Source organism: Sesamum indicum, linkage group LG1 (genome assembly GCF_026168435.1).
Source record: "Sesamum indicum cultivar Baizhima isolate 11 linkage group LG1, ASM2616843v1, whole genome shotgun sequence".
NCBI classification, from domain to species: Eukaryota; Viridiplantae; Streptophyta; class Magnoliopsida; order Lamiales; family Pedaliaceae; genus Sesamum; species Sesamum indicum.
The window spans coordinates 19,213,396-19,234,368 of record NC_142657.1 but is presented as its reverse complement, the minus strand read 5'-3'; the positions used below and the strand labels follow the sequence as shown (position 1 = coordinate 19,234,368).

Below are 20,973 nucleotides of genomic sequence, written 5' to 3'. Positions count from 1 at the left end.
AAAAGACAATTACATTTTTTGCCAAAGTTGGTTGGTTGATTCATTGCTTGCTCCTACACAACATCCAATCAATTATGACTTTCTTATCATTCAAGGTAATATATATATATATATGTGGCCTCATTCACCAAATTAAGTGAGTGTGTTCGTAACTTGTGAGTCATGCACACAATAATTACTATTTCATCAAAATTTTAAAACAAAGGCAGAGTAATCATTTTACATTTTTAGAGATGTAGCTAAAGTATAAAGCACAAGTAAAAGATGATAATTCAGTTTTTTTCACAGAGGGGCCTGTGTGTAAATAACCATAGAATATATCTACGTTTTTTACCACTGAAGCGTAGCAAAGTAGAAATCCAAGCATACATAACCAAACACTGTCCAAACTGCAACATCTAATCATATGTAACATGGGAGAACTGTAAGAAGCTTTGTCCTCAAAGGGTGACATTTTTGTACAATATCTCTATCCTATACTTCTACTCCCTGTTATCCACAAATTAAAGAATCAGATGCATGTGAACATATTACCTTCCATGCTAACTCTTCTTATAACACTAGGGAGCTGAGAAATGTAAACCCCTCTCTCTATACATGCACAAAATTACACCAGCAGCAAAACCTAACAGGCCTGAAGCCTCGAATCCTGTCAAGATGCCTTCCATATATGTTACAGATAAATACCGACCCCATATGAAAAAGGAACCTACATTGCAAACCAGAATCAACTCATGCAACAATTCCTCTTTCTTTCATGGATGAAACCAACAAAATCGATATGTAAGGTTCACGCACCCACATTGGCATCTTTAACTGCTAAGTAGGCGCTAGATCGCTGTGCAGAAGGTGGCTGTGGAGAGAGGTGCTACTTGACACGGAAGTCGTGCCTGAAAATGGTTAGATTCTGGGTAAACTTGTCCCTGTTCTTTGAATCCAAGCCCCGGGTGATATCAGACATCAATTTGTCAAAACAAGAAATAAGGCGCTGATGTTGATCAACAGGCTGCAAGATGAAGAAAATGCGATCAACATGCTGGGATATCAGTTTAATAATATATATTATCAATTTACTAATTCTTACAATTATTTTGACATGCATATTTGATGTTGCAAGCAGAGTCTGAGAACTTTGTTCGTCATGCTATGAGCTAAAAACAGGAGGAATGTTGCTTGTAACCAGAAGCCTACTTGATGTATGGCTTTTTTAAAACTTTAGTAAGCCGTCTGTTTCTGACAAATATACATCAATTCTTGGGTGAAGATGAAAGATTTGAGATCTCCCATTGTTCGACATGAAATGTTAATCAGCTCAAGGCTATCTATAGGTGAAATGGAGATCCAAGCTCATTTTTCAGTTTTTTCTTGGATGCATAAAAAGCTTCTGAGAAGCAGAAAAATATAAGATATGGGCCTGTCAAGTGTCATGCACTTAGAAATGACCACTAATACACATGCACACATCTCCTAATGCATAAGAATATCTGTTATTCTGATCTCTGATGCCATTACCCCATCTGCCATACTCCCAGGCCTATGAGATGGGTTGTTTTACTGTCTTTCCCATCTTTTTACATCCTTGTTCCAAGTTTTGACCCACTTTACCTCACGACCATTTTTCATGTCCAGACTCCAGCGGTATATGAAACATAAGATAGAATCAGTGAAGTTGCCTAATTAGTTCGTAAACCAAATTGTATCATCTTCCGGTTCATGTCAGTGAGAAAATTGACTTGAAATTAATAACTTCCAAAAGCCACCAATTTAGATCTAAGATACCATAAATAACGACAAACTATCTCAGAAACCTAAGCAAAAAATTTAAGAACTCAGTAATGTGCTGCAAAATAGCTTATATGTTTACCTGGGAAGCCAAAATATGAGCTTTCAAGTCGGTAAACATCTGCATGCATGTGGATAATCTGTCAGAGGAATTGCCGCATATTGCTAATACAGGAAGAATATACAAGGAAAGTCCTTGATATTCAAAGACAACAGTATGGTGAAGTTTTGAATGTGACCATGCAGGAATTCCACATTAATAAACAAAATTGACATCAATATTTGATAAGACCTGCCACTGGCGCTAATTTCTGATTATTTTTTTAAATTGTGTCTAACACAATATCAAAAGAAAAATTCAAAACCACAAGAGAGTGGAGAAAGACCAGAGAACAAGTGAATCCCACAAAGCATCAGTCATATAAATTGGTAAAATGCTGTCTCAATTTTCGAACAAAAAATTAGGATTAACAGGGCAAACTCGATAGAATTCAACCTTCCCCGTAGACCCAAAAAAACAGGTGAAAAGGCCAGAAATAATCACCTGCTCATTTATAAGTATCAAACTCAACATTGGCCTACTAAGACTCCACTGGTTGCTGCAGTCCTCAAATAAAACAATCTCAAACAGGGTTTTGAGTATCTGAAGAAATATAAAGCATCAACATTACAGTAAGATAACAAAAGCACAAACAAAATTTTAAGGTAAGTAGCAAAAGACTAGTTCAAAAGCAATGACATGACTCTTTGAAATGTTCATCAAAAGCTTTCATATACCATAAAAAATCATTGTCATTGAGCTTAAAATTGTTGCAATCTTATGCTTCATAATGACACCAAAATGTAAGGAATAACATCCAGTGTGCTTAATGAGCATATTTCCATGTAGTTCCTGCCGTGTATTAGTTGAACCATAAAGCATATTAAGTTATCCCAGACAAGGCGTTTCAGCAGCTATGTGGTGGAAGCACAGCATGCATGCACTAATATCTACTCCAAAGATAACTCGAAAGACACCAGCAGCCATCATAAATAAGTTCATTTTCCACATTTTCCCCCCAACAAAATGCATACAGATCAGACGTTCACAAATACCCCTGTAAATGGCTGTCATGCACTAATATACTGAATGCAGAAACTGAAATACAATGGGCACTTTATGGAGTTATTTCAACTTACCATTCTCAAATATTTCCTAATATTAGGAACAACAATCTACTTACTTAATGCTAGAGCTAAACATATACCACCAGGGAATCAAATATTATAACATAATGACTGATAAAGGTACAATCAATTACGAAATCATCAACCAGCTCCTAGTGCATGCAAACAACCTATGACAAATATTTCCTAATATTGTTGGACACTTTATGGAGTTATTTTGGATGACGGTTCTCAAAAATTTCCTAATATTAGGAAAAAAATCTCTGCTTAAATTAGAGTTAAACACAGAGAACAAACAGGGAACCAAGTATCATAACATAACAAGGAATAAAGGTACAATATATTACTGGATCATCAAGTAGTTCAATGAACAAGGCCTTCTTAAACAATGTCACACCATGTCATGAGAAAAAGTTCATTTGGCACAGTATCTAGCAGCACCAAAACTTTAGGATAAATCAACCCAAAAAGCAGAAGAAACTATGAGAATATTTTTCTTAAGCATTTTGTTGCCAGGGTTCGACATGGCTCTGAATATGTGAGCAACCAGTCAACCACATAAAACAAAAAGCTCAAACTAAATAAAGCATCAAACGTTTACTTCAGGGAGCACAGCTGGGCACTCTGCAATGTGCCTGGCAAGATTAGCTGCGGGAACTGACGTGGGTGCCTCCCCCATGGTTATGTTGTTGAAGTAGAAAGCAGCCAAATTATCAATTGCAGATGCACACTGCCATACGGAAAATGAAAAATTAAAAATAGAACACTCATTCATTATGCCAATTTCAAAATGTCAAAATAAGCAAGTCCACAAGTCACCCAAACACCCATATTACAAGTGATTTTGAGTCAGCTACAATGTTAATGGCTTTGAGTGGATTACCTAATTACAACCGCCAACCTAGTGTGCTTGAAGCAAGAACCAATTAATCAATTTAAACCAATTTTCCAGCTGTTTCAGGTATCCTTAGATCACCTGATTGCAGTGGAATCTCGAAGAGCAAACTCAATTAATTGCCATGAAATCATTACCCACCAGCCACTAAGATGCTATCAGAAATCGTATTGAGATTTTGTCCAGAAAGTTGCACCTTTTGCCTTTTTCCTTACCATTATCCTTACCAGAAAATCCTTCCCACAACTAGCCCTCACCCAGTGTAGTGACACCAACAGCCCTTACCACAGCTCACCACCAACAATCTCCACCCCCCAACATACCTTCTTATTGAAAACAAAAGAGATCACATAAACATTATCCAAAACCAAGGATGCCTAATAATGGAAAGTCAATGCATATCATGTGCATTTTTGCAATCAATAATGACTGTACAAGAGAAGGCCCACGACATGGTTCGGTGTGGGGAGGAATTAGTGTAAGATATACAAAGTGACATCATCCCAGTCTGTAGATGGGTAAGGGGGAGAGAGAGAGAGAGAGGAAGATTAGAAGGATGTTGGTGTTGTAGTGCTGTAACCACTGCCCACCGGCCTACCCAAAAAAAGATTTTAATATATGAAAAGATTCTACATGTTCGCAGAAGTGTAAATAAAGTATGTTTTATTACGCACTAAGCTATTTGTCACCCTAATTTATTATATCCATTAAATATATTGGTTTTTATTATTTGTTCAGTTATGCACTCAACCTATTCTCGTCACCATAGTTTACATCCATTAAGAATATTAGTGAATGGGGGTGGAAGATACATGAATATCTACTCGGAACCACATCAGATCTCCTTTCCCTACAAAACAGGACAAGTGAACTTATGACATGCAGTTCCAAAGTGTCATGGTGCAAACGTAGCAACAGGTCCGGAGCTGATTTTATCGAGTCGACCATTCAAGTTGCAGATACCACATACAAGTAACAAGTGCATGTGCACAGACCACATATACACCTTTGCAGGACTAGAGCAGCAGAAGAAAACAGAACAACAGCATATACCTAGCAAACATACAACATGCACACACACAACGAAATAAACTGAGTCATTGGGCTACAGCAGCAGAAGAAAATAGCATTGACAGTTCATGCCTAGTGAACTTGCAGAAAACTGAGGTTAAGTATGTGATATACGAAACAGTAATGATTCAAACTACAATCAGGATTAGTCCAACATACTGACCTGTGAGGATATACCAGCATCGAGACCTTTGAGACCTGACTCAAGTGAACCAACAATATGCATGAAGGTGTGTGTATCAAGACTCAATACAAAAACAAGATGGCTGTTGAACAGAACCTCCAAAAATGCGAAGTATGCCCTTGTTAACTGTAAAGAATAGGAAATCCGTGAGAATATGAACTGCAATCAAACACTAAAAATACTTCCAGTACAAGTATGTGAATACGAACAAACCTTCCTGTAAGCCAAAATGTCAGCCAGTGGAATTGACAGTGTCATTTTAAGTGCAATATCAAGTGCATCAGCAAGTGCTCTATCACCATAGAGTTCAAATACACCAAAATTGACATAGTTTCCAGCAAGTGCTGTATTTTGGGAGATAATTAAAAATCAGAACAACCATCAGATAAACAAGAAGTAATCTGTATGCTAGAGACTATATTATCCAAGCTATTCATGGGATTATGGTATGGGTTCCATCAGTGGGTAGTGTGTCAACAGGGAATGGCGATAAGTATTAGCTGCCCCAGGATGTGATCCAGCTGAGAATATTACATGTTGCGAAACAACATATTTATCACTTTCAAGAAAACTACTGGGGAGGAATACAAACTAGGATTCTAAAAGATCCCTAAGCATCACATGCATCATTGCAGGACATATTCACCCAGTTCTTGGTAAAAATGAAAGAATAAGCGCCTGATTAATACAACAAGTTAGCTTTTCCAAGATTACTTTAACTCAACTATGAATAATATTCAACAATTTAATATACAGCTGAAGATAAAATAAAAGAGGATGACACGCATGAATATACTTGATCGTTGATATCTAAATCTCAATACCTACTGCACTTGTAGGAAGACTGCACATTATGAAACAATATCATTACAAGTGTAGCGACATAATGAGTTTGCCACAACGAACAATAAAATAACTTGTAAGAGATACAGATCAACTCTGAAGATGCCAAAAAGCACTTTGTTATGAAAACCATAAATACAGAGAAAACTGCCAAATGGATATTTCAAAGCATTAGGACATGAAACTTTACCCCTTGAAAGAATAGTTAAGGAAATCCATATTCCCTTGTATTTGAAGCCATAGATATCAGTAGCATTAGAAAGCGATAAAATCCTTGAGCCATATGCGACAAGCAGTTTGCTAACTTCTCTGAAAAGAAGTATGCCATTTGGAGATGAAGTATCAAAAGTCAATCGTTGAGCTTTGTTTAACACAAACTCGGCCATGAATTTCAGCAATGGAGTTGTCACCTACAATATTCAGTTGCAAGGCCATGATATATGCATAGCCAAAACAGATAGACTATTGAATAAAGGCACCAGAGAATAACCTTCTATTATACAACTGGTACATAAAATATAGAAAATAAAGATTAGCCAGAGTTGTGCTCCATTCAACTAATGTTGGGTAATTAGTGCTTCTCAATACCCAGTGTTCAAAATGAACAAAAAATGAAGAAAGAATTATAAAAGAAGTAATTGTCACCAAATTATGTTAAGACTGTTATAGAAAAAGTTCTCTATCGGATTGAGTATTTAACGCCTTTCTCTGATCCAATTCAAGCTTTTAGATAAAGGTTTCATTGGACAACCAAGAGGTCCTGAGTCAAATAGCATGCCCCTTATGCATGAAAAGAAGACGTTTTGCATGCTAGACTTCACAAAAAGGATACCGTCTGCACGTGATGGGACATTTTAAAAGTATTAATTATTTAATTTCTCTCCTTAGAGCTTAAGCTTCTACACAATGGCCATTCAATACGTTTTCAAAGAGACTTCCTGGGTAATCATAGAAGCAGAGGGACACCATTGTCTAGACCATAACAACCACTATGTTATTCTTCCCTTTCGCAGACCTGTATTATTTTCCCTGGAAAGACAAGCTTTCCTGACACCGTGAACCCTAGCTGCAATAGCACCTTTTTTAAGCTGTCTCTGTATCAGTAGTTTAAACACTGACAATCACATGTTTTACCAGCTCAAACACAAAGTGAAATTAATTTAGCAAGAATTTAGCTTCTCAGGCTCATCAAAGAGTTTCAATACTCTTACAGTCAGAATTCATAGCAATTGGCCCAGAAAACAAAGAGCCAATTGTCATGCATTCACAGCAATATTGTACACGAAACATTCAACATCGACGCCCTCCACCACTTTATTAGACGGTGGTCCCAGTCTTGCAGCTTCGTCAATATTGGGTAAGGTTACCAAAATAGATCTTCTCAAAGCATATCCTAGAGTCAACCACCAACAATGTAATGGAGAACCCACCCCAACCACCCTGCATAACTTTCTTAACCTGAAACATAACTCAACTAATTGAAAAGAATCTGGCATTGCATGTCAGCTTTCTCTTTTCTTTTATTATTCTCAGCATTTTCAACTAGTTGACAGGCTTCTTGATATAGCATTTCCACCTTTTAGCGTTCGTTGATGATGTACCAAGACATGTAGGTATCTAAATGACTAATTACCTGATCTAATCATCTAAATGAGAGATCTCCACCACTTCAAAATTTTTCCCCAAAAGAAAATTTTTGAAAGTGTGAGACATACATTTATAAAGCATCGAGTATGACAACTAACCTCTGGAGTATCTGCCCAATGTGAGATTCCCCTTAGAAGAATTGGCATGTGAGCAGGATAAATCCAGTCAAAGAGAAGACCATAAGTTCTGCGACTGAAACACAATGAAGAGAAGAGTTTATGCAAGCTGTGGTAAAGCCCGTCAACATGTCAATCATAGTCATCTTGACTAACCTATTTGTAGCCATTGCTATCCCCCTTAGATCTCTCATCAACCCAATTAAAGCATATTTGACAGAATCAGTTCGAAACATGGTCTCCGGTGTTGATTCCAATGTGATGAAAACCTATATGATACCCATGAATATCTTGTTAAATCCATCAAAAATGGAAACCACGGAAATTTAAAACACCAATTAAGATCTGAAGTAAATGTGAAAAAAACTCCGTAACCTCCTTTTCTTTTCTTTTCTTTTAGACTTATTGCGTGCAGGGATACATATCAGAGAGGTTAGAAACAGGACTGTGTCAATGATAAGTAAGATTAATTAATACTTCCCACCCGCATGTTCCTTTTTCCTGTTTCACTTCCAATCGAAATTGGCATACGCCAGGAGGTTTAAGCAAGTAACGCTACCATTGATTCTCAGTTGCAAATACTTGAAATTTTTTTCAGAAATAATCCTTCAGCCAAGTTGTTCACAAAAGAATCATCCACCAAGAGTACTGCTATCAATTATTCATGGTGAGTTCCAGTTTGAGGCCATCTCAGACCACTAAATAGCAGCATGAACATAATGAAAAAATAAAAACCTCAAATAGCATTAAGATTTTATAGTGACAGCATCCTCAGACATCTTTCTCTATGGATATGTAGATCACCCAACTCCTGTAGATTTTCTGCAACATTTTGCAAAGAAAGTTCCCAGAATACCATGTTTTGCCATTCCAATCAAACTTCCATTTACCTTGTCATCTTCCAACTACCATGATATTTAAGTTTAGCATAAATAAGCAAATAAAGACCCAATGTCTAATCAGAGTAGAGTAAAAGCAAACAAATATATAGACACGTACACGTGAGCTAAATAAATGGAAATATATGTGGGTGTCCATCTATGTGCATGTGAATGGGAGCCACTATGAACACCAAATGGCGTGTGTGTGTGTCTGCACGTGGAGTAAGCAAGAGAGAAAAAAGGGAGAGGGCAGAGGAAAAGCACAATACTTGCAGCAGAGGATCCATTGAAGACTTAAAGAGGGCTGCACTGTCCTCCAGGAATATTAACCAACCGATAGTATAGTAGAATGTCGTTCTGCTCCGCGAGCATCTATACTCTTCAAGGAATGGAAAATGCTCCCTCTGAATTCAAGAATCCAGAAGGGTTATCGAAAGTAAGACTATAAATAATAGGCTGCATGGCTAAAAATCTATGTAACTGTATAAATCAATTAACCGACAGGAACACCACTCAAGAATGTCTTACAGTGTGATGGGCAATTACGAACTTCACAGTGTCCAACTTGAGAAGTAGCTTTCCGGTCATATAACTGCAAGAAAATAAAATGGCTAGCTAAATGACTCTGAAGCTATAAGTCAATCAGATTTTTCAAAAAACAACAAGCAAGCAAGCAAACAAACCCAGATGCCAGCTCCAAAAACAGACTCAAGGTTTGGTCGATGACCTCCTCACTCTGCAATTAGAAAAAATTGAGAGACGGGAAAAAGATACAGAAACAAGATCAACAGAAGATAGAAGAACCCACATAGCAAACATTACCTCTGTATAACATTTGAGATTTCTAGCAATTTTCTGAACAATAAAGTCCAACAGCAGCAGATGATCATTAAGTCCAATAAGGTCAGATAACCTGGCATACAACTGCTGCAACAAAACAGATAATCTCCCAAGTTATTATAGGGGGGGTTAAGACAATAATCCTCATAAGCAAAAGGAAGGCCACTTATGTTACCTTTGATGAATGCATAGCCTGGTCACCCACATAAGACTTCCTAAAATTCTGGAAGAATGTGAGAATTGCTCGATCAAGTCTTTGCTTGCTTAGTTCACCACATCTCTGTCAAGTGTGAAGGTACAAAAAATGCTTCAGTAGCATCCCAACAATGACATGAGTTTATAGTTCACTAGTAATCAATCTATCAGTTCTTTGTTCAAATAATTTCCTCTGTATTCCTACTTCCCGTTAAATATTAGTCCGCAATGTTCATTTATCAATTATGAGATTGATCTCAACATATCCAGAACTCTTAACAATTTCCTTCGTCACCCCCCTTGCCGGGATCATTCACGACAAAATTCATTCTCACCCCAAATCTTCATCAGCAACCACAGAGTCTCACTATTTATTTCTTCAACCCTTGGTTTAACCACAAAGTTTAAAGCAATAAGATTGCAGGTGACAAGCCTAATGGTTCTGCCAGGTTACCTGACTGTGTAATCCACTATCAGCAACATTTACTAGTCGTAAGACGCGAGCAGAAAGTTCAGCATCAATTACTTCTTGAGATTCAGCACTGTGAATCAGACACAGCATACCAAGTTAACAATCATTCCAAAGAAATCAAACTGCTGGAAAGTGTATTAAATTTAGACTAGAAAATATCGCATCACTTACCTGCAGCCAACAGATTGCTTTATTTTTAAAATAGCAGCAATTATATGCACAATCCAAGCAAGCTTGGCTTCAACTATAGAAAGTTCACTCTTATCACCAGTCTGAAGCTGTGCCCTTTCCTATTTAAGGACAAAATTTAAAAATGATTTTGTCCAAAATGCCACATGACAAGTTCAGCAGCAAGAAAGAAAGTCTGTCTTGAATAAAATTTCAGCGTACCATGTAAATTTGTAAGATAGGCTCCATAACATTGATAATGAACAAGCTACTGTTTTCATACTGAAACAAGAACTTATACAGGTTAAATTAAAAGAAATAACCTTGATTAGAAAATTAAAGTAATCATGACAGGAACATAAAGAAATAAGCCAATGAAATACATATTTAACCTGAAATCTGCAAAGATATGGAAAACAATCCAGCTGGTCTTGAAGAAGGTCGACATTGTCAAGTGGATGCTCTGAAATATCATCTGGTAGGCCAGCCTATAATGACAAGGAGACACAAGAAAAGTTAATAGTACTGGGCCTTTCTTGGTCTTGAACCAATTGCTTTTAAGAACCAGACCTGAGCAGAATCCAATCTTGAGGTTATAAAACCCTCAGTGATTTTAGGCACATATTCGTCAAGCAAACTTGGGGCATCACCCTTCAGGTATGGTACAGAACTCACCAACCTCGACCACAGCCCTAAAAGATAATACACACTGCTGCTGGCCCACTGCAAACACACAGACTTCTCTTAACGTTCTCCACTCACCATCCAAGTTTAAGACATGCAAATATAACTGACAAATTTGTGATTAATTTATTCAAACCACTTACCTGCCAGGAGAGCAGAGATTTTGACGTGAACTCAGCAACTAAACGTATCCAATCACCATAGCCTTCCATGGTCACAAGTTCAGACAACTGTAGTAGAACATCAACCATTTACTTACAGATATATAGCTCAAACAAACACATGCACCAACACACTTATTTAAGAACTATGCAATTGTCCATAAGAGAAACTAGTTTGCTTCCTACTCAAAAATCGCATTATCAGGCAATCCATGTATAGAAGAGCATAGAAACAATGTAGAAATGCACATATACAAAGGAGAAAAACATAGAGAGCCGAAAACTTATTGGGCAGTAAAACTTGGAGGAAGAATACAATCAGCAGGAGAAAAGAGAACTGGGGAAAAGACAAAAGAAAAAGGTTCCATTCACCACATAAATTGATAAACCCCGAGACTATGAAAAAGTTGGCCCCACTTTTGTTCTCCCTCTTCTAGATTTGAGGAACAAAATGGATGACATCTAACTCTCTGTTGTTTTTAAAAAGATATGCCACCTACACATATGCAACATTTCTTGACTGAACTCATAACAGACAAAAGTCAACAGAGAAGATTGTAGGCATCAGTAAGTGCACTGATCCTCTCAGGGACACTGTAGTGGATAAACTCCATCTTCTTTTAAGTAAATTCTCAGTTCTTGCATTTACTTTTAAATAAATTAAAACTTAAGGGAGTGATAAATTCTATCCATATGCAGCCTTGCCTAACTCACAACCAACTATATAGTCGTATGAAACAGAAGATTCTTCATCCACAGTCCAATTAAGAGCAATTAAGGTACTTTAACTTCTTTTGAAGAAAATTATACATATCCAGGGAACAGAAGGACGCGTGAATGTTCAACCCCTAATGCCACCATAATCCACAGCCAACTACCAGAAAATAGAATGACAGAGAGCACAACCAAGAAAGTGCTGACGAGAACAAAAAAGCCAAGTCAAACAATTCTAAGCTGTACGGAAAAAAATTATTCTGATTTCTGTTCTAATCATGGTGCAGGACATCCCTATGCAATCTTACAACTATCTGACCTCTTGGGATTTGCTTTCTCTAAAACACTGTTATTGGTTTCAACCCATTATCTTCATCACTTCCATCATCCCACTTCCCATAGTAAGTACCCAATCTGTCTCCTATCGAACTTGACCTGAAAGTAATATGGACTCTTCAGTTACGCATACATAAGAAAACTTAATAATTTACCAATACCTCCCATGAGGTACGTTCAAATTCGTGATAACTCCCGTTTGAAAATCATAATTACCAATACATCCCTTGACGTTTACAAATGGTTACTAGAACCTCCTTATAGTGATGATAGTCAGCACAAAAAGTCAAGCTAATAATAAATTTCCTATTTCAGCCTTCACCTATTTCTTGGTCTTTTGGACAAAAGCACCTCTGGAGTACAAAGGTTAATTATTCATGTCAGGGGAGGTGCAATAAATTCCAAATTAAGGGGCAGAAGCATTAATATTCTTTTATGAAATTGATATTCTTAATATTCTAGTAACATAACCATATGAACAAGATAAATATGTTTGGAATTTTAGCTTTAAATCAGATGTCATAACATAAAATTTTATTTTATATTCACATATAGGCATTTGACACATAGGTACATTATTTTCTATTTTTTTCTTTGCTTCTTTCCTTTCCCTTTTCCATTCCTTTCTTCCTCCTTCCTTTTCTCGTTTCCATTGGTTTTTTCCCTTTCATTTTTCCTTTTACCCTTTTCCTTTTCCTTTCCTTTCTGCTTCCTCTCTCCTACTTATAGACCGACACATCCATTTTCCATTTTCTTTTCTTTTTTCCTTTTTCCTTCCTTTTAGTTTTTTCTTTTTTCCTTTTTCCTTTTCTTTCTTCTTCCCGTCTCCTGCTTCTAGATCACTTCTCCACTTCCTCCCCTCTTGATCCACCTAATTCAGTATGGGTGAAGATGTTCAAACTCTCCAATATGAGCCTTCTCAAACATTCAGCATCCACCGTGTTTGGATGTGTCTCCCTAAGCTTTAAGGCTACCAGAAACAGCTCAGCTCACCACTACTCAGTCTCCCATTTCCAACCCAGCCACAGCTATCTTCCCCTTAACCGGACTGGCCTCCGCCATGCCTCATTTTACTCACCAACTGCCCAACTGCTTTCCATTCTCATTGGCGGTCACATCCTGGAGAAGTTCCTGAAGCAATTAAATGGAAGTGGGTTTCTTGAGATTTATGACAATGGTTTGATGCTGTGAGCAATTGGTCAATTGAAGCCATGATCTGTAACTGAAAAGAAAAGAAGCCATGTCTTTCTCAATCTCTGCCCTTTTTCTTAATTATTTTAATTTATCTAAAAACTAGGATTTGCAAGGAGTATAATTGTCCATTCATTTTGTCAAATTTTTCAGAGTTTCTTTAACAAAGAATTACAATAGTAAAGGTAAACATGTCAGTATAGAAGGCCGTCAGATTTTTTAATCGCTGTTAACTTGAGGGGAGGTAGTGGTAATTATGCTTCTCAGAGGGGAAGTATCATGATTGGTAGTCAACCTTTTGATTACAGATTATAAATATTGTCTTGATTTTGAATATTAATTGACATTCTGCCTCTTAATTTCTTTCACAAGATTGTCTAACTGCCTGTAATTTCTGACCTCATTTACATGAGACCACTCCAATTCATCCCAAGTAATTTATTCAAAGTCCCAATTCAATTCACGGCCGTCTTCTTACTACCAGGATAGTAAATTTCTTATTTTGACCTTAGGAGATTCAATATAAATTGGAAAAAAGAAAGAAATAAGATCTCTCACTCTCTCAAAACCACCTAGGATAGAAGAGAGAAAGAACTTGAAAAGGAACACTGTGACACTCGCCATTGGGCCGCCAACAAGCATTTTCACCACTGAAGGTGCCTGAGGTCTGCCACTGGTCAGGCCAGCATCTCTTTTGCTTAAATTTTTCTAGACCAAATAAACACAAGCATGTAGTTTTTTTATATTCTTCCTCTCTTCTTTTAAATGATTTTTTAATTAATTTTTAACTGATTGTGCTTTTTTATTCACATGAAAATTATATTATTGAGTTAAATCAAAAATATATATATATTATTAAGAGAAAATTTCATTAGTTATTTCCGTGGATATTTGAGCATAGATTGTACTACTCGCCATGCTCAATTCTGTGCCTATTCAGTAAATTCAAGTCATCTCATCTTCAACCTCTTTCTTACTATTTCTCTTCTAAGGGTGGTTTGGCTATACTTAACAATACAAAACATCTTAAAATCCAAATATTCTTTAAACTTCTGATAATGTATTTGTAGAAAGTAATGAAGAAGACTGCAATATTTGTGAAGCAGTACATAAAAAATGGGGAAAGGGCACATGGCTGATTTGATGGAGTGAGGCAAATGGTGGGACCAAAGATGTTTCGGCTTCTTAAGGAGGGAAGTTTTGTTATGGCTAGGGGCTCCTCAGTATGCCATTGCATAAAAAGTACTTCACCTCTTACAACTACCAAAATGCTCCAAAGAACTGAGACCTTATTTTGTCTAACTGGAAAACTTGTGCTACTCAGATTCAACTACTACCAGAGTGAAATTTTTAGAAAACCAAAAGATCTCGAGAATACAATAACTAGTTACATGTGCATCTCCAGAATCAAATTGCCTAACATAGCAATTGCGCTAAGCGACGGCCAGATCAGATATCACAAATATAAGATGAATACCTGATAATTAACTCTGAATCGTCCAAGAAGGCGACAGAACTCATGGTAGTTATCATGGTCAGCAAGACCTAATTTCCAGTTCAGAAAATTATTCAAATGTGAAAAGTCTGGTATTTGTGAGGCAGTCCATGAATAAATAAAAGGTGTTCAACGAACCAGCAGAGGGAACAATGTAAAACAATTGGCAGAGTCACAGCAAGGAACTAGTAACCACATAATTTTGCAAATAAATAAAGGTCCTCCAAGAAACAGCATGGAACTCAAATGGAAATACTTCAGAAAAAAAAAATATTCATACCAACTTCTTGGAAATAATATTTTTAGTAATCATCAGAAAAATAGATGATTAAATTCACATGTAAATTCACACTATACTCTAAAAAACTGTGAAGAATGCCAAGACATTTGGCATATAGACTACAAGTGACCCGCATGAGCCTGTAAAGCAAGAGATAGGAAATCTAAAGAATACACCTACCCCAACCAAAGGTAAAGGAAGACCAAGGACTGCATATCCCCAAGCTGAAGGTAGTACAACATAAGTTAGGCATATTTAACTGACAAAGACAACATATTCCTAACCGTAGCATTTCTGACTAGAAAACTAGAATAAAGGCTAAGACCACTTTGGCAGGACTACAAGCAAAGAGCACAACTAAACTACGGAACCGCAACATTATCAAACTGATAATGGTATTATTGCATTTAACACTGGAAAAGTAGATGAAATAGAAGATAAGAAATCTGGAAGCACAGACAAGTTGCATATCAATGAAGCTGTAAAGTATGACACAAATCTACATACCTTGCCCTGTTCGTAAAATTTCTTTGGTTCCTGACATTAGGTGGTCCAAGAACTTGGAACGTGTGACATCATTGGTGAAGAGAGAGCGCCGTACAGAAGCCAATCGTACCAAGCACTCCAGTGACTGGAAAATTTATTGTTTAGCGAAAAGAAAGATAACACTTAAGAGCATGTACGGGCTTCCAATTAATAATTCAAGTTTAGAATAGGATATCCATAACATAAAACAAATATAATTTGGAAATTAACATTGCACCGCAAGACATCAAGCATTCAATAACAATGAATAGAATGGAAGATGAATTTCGCCAGTCACTAATAGAAAGATGGGATGGAAGAGAACACAAACAATACCCAACATTTGAAAGTTAATACCATATTGTAACGGAGAACAATTCACTTGCAGAAACTCAACAAATATATGTCAAACAAAAGAAGGAAATACATTAAAGTTCTCAAATTCAAGAAGGAAATAGATGAGCAGGGTCAATTTCCAATTTGTTTACTAAGTTACAAGAGCTCATCCTTCTCAATCTGCAATTTGATGGGTTTGACAAATGCTTCAAGTCCTACCTCTCTCCCAGTCGGCAATAACACAAACGGTGACCAATCGAAAGAGATCAAGTTCACCCCAGTCCAGTCTCCATATTCTAATTAATGACTCTTCAGGGTCTTCAAACATTTCATAAGACACAATCAACCAAAATAGAAGCAAAAAGATACGCCGTAAGGCGCAGATGTGAAAGTGAAATATAAAGATATTATTTGGAATACGATGTTCCAAAAGGCACTAAGTTTTAGTAATGTCAAACTCAGAGTGCATATGTCAACTTTAGCCTGCTCTGCTATCCCTCAGAAGAAGTTACTCAGAGTCACCTTGTGAAACACTAGAACCCCTATTCACTGTGCAATAGTTTAACCAAGACACAATTTAAGACAACGTAAATATAAGACACGAAAGTTCCAACAACTTGAATGGCTGAAGCCAGCTTACTTCATATGAATGATTTAGTTTTAGTATACACCTCATAAAACTTAGCTCCTGCACGTCCATAGATCTGAAAGAAGCCAAGCTATTGTCTATCTTTCTTCTGTTTCTCATTATTACTAAAAACCCATAATATCCAACCTCCACCGATGAAAAGGCCAGAGCCTAAACCAAAATGAGGAGGAAAAATAGAAGGAAAAACAACAATTTCAATTCACTTGAAAGTTAATCAATAAAGGTACTGTTGATAATTTATTTATGAAAAGAAAGCAAACAGGACCATAGAAATGTCCAGCAACATGCTTAGAGGATATTCAATAGCTAGATTTGATCTGCTTGTTCAAAACCAAACGATTAAACATCAAATACATGACACAAAAGAAAGGTGATCAAGGAAATCGTTGGTGAATTAGCAGATAAGAACAGAAATTTCGAAATGAACTAACCTCCTTGGAGATAGGGGGCTTTGTGAGTGCATAATAGTCAAAAAATATTTGTAGCGTTGAAAAGTCTTCTAACACAGGCTTCCAAGAAGATGGAATCTGTAAAATTGAAATTGTTTCAGCGGTACTGACCTTGCAGCATACATTCATTAGGCAACAAGCTAATAACATAATTTACAACTACAGCCAAACACGCAGACATATACACACACATTATCTGCAACGGTCATGCTTTAAAGATCAACTTAAGAAGATTTTTCATTAATATCCTGAAATTTTATACCTGAACAGTCCCAAATTCTTCAGAGCTTTCATCAATTGATGTCCCAACAAAATCAAAAGACAAGCATTTCAGTGACAGTGATAGAGCCAATTCTTGCAACCGGTTGATGGCTGCATGCAAAAAAATTGGTGTATTACTCTCATGGTCCCAAAATAAATGATTGAAGGATGAAGTTACTAATGCAACATAACCAGAAAGATAGTCAACACCCTACCATCATTTTTAAGTTGATGTAATGAAGTCAAAGATATTTGGAAAATCTGGAACAGGCATTGATCCCTGAAGGAACAGGCCACCCTCCGATGATGTGATGAAGGCAATCCTGGATTTGGCTGAGAGCAAAAGGTCAAAAAGATCCAAATAAGATTCAGGCAAGCAGAAACTTGACAACATGAGAAAAAGGTAAAACATTTTAAGCTCTAAAATACTGAAATGAAAAGCAATATCTGTTCACTTTAGTGTATATTGGTAACCAGACAACTGTGATATCATTTAGAAAGCATTACATTAAACCTGTATATATCTTTTATGTAATAGTTCCTTTCTGAACCTCCGCTCCTTCAATAAGAAGCACATGGACAAAGAATTAGAAAAGACCGACCTGATTCATCTCACAGACAAGCTGGTTTAATATCTTCAAACCAATAGCATAGTGATCCGATGTCGCCTGGAAAATACAAAACCTCTTCAGAGATCATGTCCGCAAGGATTTAAAAAATATTTTAATTATGAAACAGCAGATGAAACTAAAGACATATTCAAGTTAAAACCTGCATATTTTTCCAAAAAAGATGAATGTCTCATCTAAGGACATGCAAACTGCCCGACAACTATTTGTATAAAAACCAAAGGAAAGAAAAGATCATTAACACGGCAGTAAAAAGGAAAAATTCATATGTAATTATTTACTAGGAAAGCTGTGGAGAAAGGGAGGAAAAAGTTTAAGTTCCAAGAAGATGCGCCGAAAGGCACTCGATAGATATAATTACAGGATGCATGCAAAAAGAAATTGCTTCATGCTTTGTGTTACATGCTGTTATTCTCGTTGATGCTCTGCATTTTGTATTATTAAATATTAAGTAACGCAGCCAGTATGAGAACTATATCAGCTGGCGTGTTAAGAAACAAGCAGGACCTGGTGCTGATTTTGAGAAAAGCTGAAACCAGATATCAACTACTTTAGTTTCTTCACACATATCATTTGAGCAATACCTGCTTTAGGGGAGAAGTGGTGAGAAGACTATAAGCTGTAGGCAGAAGACTTGTTGAATATGAGAAGAAATATGGTTCAATTTTTTCCTGATTTTAAGAAAATTAGAACCAGATCCAACATCTCCAAATATTCCCACAGTTCATCAACCACTAATAAATAGCTCTAAATAGCGGGTAACAGATGACTCTAGTATAGACTCATTACTCCCTTTAACCTAATTTCTTCTAGAGTCTTACGGACAACGTAATGTCTCTGCTCCAATTAACTTGTTGAGTGTCACTTGAAGTATTCAATAAAGCCAAAAAAAGACATTTCATGAATTCTTGCAAATACCTTCCATTGTAGATGTATAGAAATGCAGGACATGCAAGCATTCACTTCTGCAAACTAGATGAACAGGCACAATCTAAATTACAGATGGCAAGCAGCTTAAGAGATTGTGATGTGGAGAGGGTTGTATCAACATAACATAATCTCACCAGACAAAAAGAGAAATTACCTGGTTCAGAAAGTTAATCGATTCTTTAGCCACATCTCTAAATCTATCATCATCAAACCATCCAAACTTGGTTAACCGACATAAAAGCTGAACTAACGATCCAATCACAAAGGGCTGCAGCTCAGGGCCTCTGTTTGCCAGATAGTTTATAAGGTAATTTCCTTCATAGACAGTAAAAGCCAATGAATTCAGATCACATTAAAGAAAATAACAAACAAAAACTAATCAATTCCATGATGACATTTGGCTAAGCTGCCATTATGCTTGTGATAATCTAAAGTTCAAAAGTGAATCAGATAAAGATAACCGGATAATAAAACAAATATGTAAAGTTACATGCTCATAAACTGTAAGCTAAATAATATTTACGGATATCAAGGCGTAGCTGCAAGGAGAGACTATGCTCGGTCACTTGCTTCAACAAGCTTGAACTAGCCAGCATCAAAGCGTAAGGAGTCAAAGCATTGTCCAGAATATACTGACACTGTGAAATGTAATCAATATTCGTGGAAAAGCATTTCAGAGTGTTCTCAGCATGCGTTCGTTCCGCTGAGTCTTGCGAGTTATAAAGTCTTTCACACAATACTTCCAACTGGGCTAGGCTCTCCATTAACACTTAAGCGACAACAGAATGCCCTCCTACAAATTCCAGACGATCAAGTAGGCGCACTTATCCAATCCAATCTCAGTCTACAAAATTTCCGACATAACGAAATGCGTCAAAAGAAATACACATCGGTCCAGCGGGTAGGTGGGTGAGTGAAAGATATGATTCAAGAACAGGTGAAAGCCAACATAGAAACAGATGTATCAAAGTTCAATACAATAATAGATAAAGAAGTGTGATAACCTCATGCTCACACAGATTAAATTCAAAAAAAGAAGGCATAGCATAATGCTCTCATATAGCAAGAGCGAACCACAGTAACAGTAGTACTGTACCCTTTGCGTCAAATGATGTACCCTTGAAGAATTAATGGTCATTGCATGCTTTGATGGAAAAAAAAAAAAAAAAGAAAGGCAAGCCACATAAATAATACAAATTTAAAATATTACATATGCTTTCACAGTAAATGAAGATACAAAAAAATGGTCTCTCTTCCTCAGCCAAAATACCCTACAGAAACTGAAAAAAGAAAAAAGAAAAGAAATACAACTATTCATATACATAAGAGCTCCAGAAAAATCAACCATTAGCTGTTCAGCATCAAACCCTGACAACAAAACCAAGAAAAGAGAACAACAATAAAAATCAATCGGCGTTTTATTAAGTAAAACAAACCATCTCATATATGCACATTCACTCTCAAATATATATATTTAAACCCCCAATAAATTCTTTCCAATTGCATAAGTATACAAAAAAGAAAAAAAACCGAAATTAGTGGAAAGTTACTTGAAGAAAAACCTCGAAGTTATCGGCTGAACTGATAGCGAATAAAAGAAATTGATTTGCAATCGGACCCGTATAAATTCTTGAAATTCTACTCAATTTTCCCAATTTTATTTTTTATCTTTTGGAGAAAATAAGGCAGGCCAGGCCAGAGAAAGGACTTTGTCGTTGTAAATTGCAAGAGAGAGAGAGAGAGACAGAGACGCATAAATAGGGAGAGTGTATGCGTGCAGATCAGAGAGTCAAAACGCGGACTCGAGCCGTAAACTCCATTTTCATCTCATGTTTTTACAGTTTGCCTTTGGTGATTCTTTTCTTAGGTTTATTTTAGGGCTAAATACAATTTGTACCCCATTATTATATCATATTATATATTCGACCCCCATACTCTTAAAGAGATATCAAAAAGGCCCCTTAATATTTATGTTTTGACAATAGTTGCTTTCTTGATCCACATACCATCTACGAATTTATTTGCAATAATACTCCTTTGGTTGGTTTTATTTTTTGCTAGTTCTTGAAATA

The 20,973-nt window shown here is 36.5% G+C and overlaps 1 protein-coding gene across 10 annotated transcripts; it reads right to left on the bottom strand.

Annotated features, from left to right (window-relative positions):
* Positions 1 to 370: 370 nt before the first annotated feature.
* Positions 371 to 20,714, bottom strand: LOC105167846 (ARM repeat superfamily protein). Of its 10 annotated transcripts, XR_016066763.1 has the most exons (31): positions 20,464 to 20,714; positions 19,998 to 20,269; positions 19,425 to 19,745; positions 19,056 to 19,216; positions 17,945 to 18,010; positions 17,558 to 17,675; positions 17,344 to 17,453; positions 17,064 to 17,159; positions 15,630 to 15,753; positions 14,825 to 14,892; positions 11,089 to 11,175; positions 10,832 to 10,984; positions 10,654 to 10,749; positions 10,484 to 10,543; positions 10,265 to 10,383; positions 10,076 to 10,163; positions 9,602 to 9,706; positions 9,409 to 9,513; positions 9,270 to 9,322; positions 9,115 to 9,178; positions 8,856 to 8,990; positions 7,862 to 7,974; positions 7,688 to 7,781; positions 6,133 to 6,352; positions 5,313 to 5,443; positions 5,079 to 5,225; positions 3,551 to 3,679; positions 2,327 to 2,425; positions 1,865 to 1,903; positions 799 to 1,006; positions 371 to 709 (listed from the first exon to the last, which is right to left on the bottom strand). XR_016066763.1 is itself a non-coding variant. In XM_088883599.1 (30 exons), the coding sequence occupies exons 3-30, from the start codon at positions 19,663 to 19,665 to the stop codon at positions 869 to 871; spliced, it is 3,159 nt and encodes a 1,052-aa protein (XP_088739725.1). In that variant the 5' UTR covers positions 19,666 to 19,745; positions 19,998 to 20,269; positions 20,452 to 20,714; the 3' UTR covers positions 371 to 868. The 10 variants fall into 10 exon arrangements, 9 of the variants coding, with proteins under 9 accessions (XP_088739725.1, XP_020551534.1, XP_011086043.1 ...); XM_088883599.1 differs by having other exon boundaries at positions 371 to 1,006; positions 20,452 to 20,714; XM_020695875.2 differs by having other exon boundaries at positions 371 to 1,006; positions 20,224 to 20,269; positions 20,452 to 20,714.
* Positions 20,715 to 20,973: the final 259 nt, after the last annotated feature.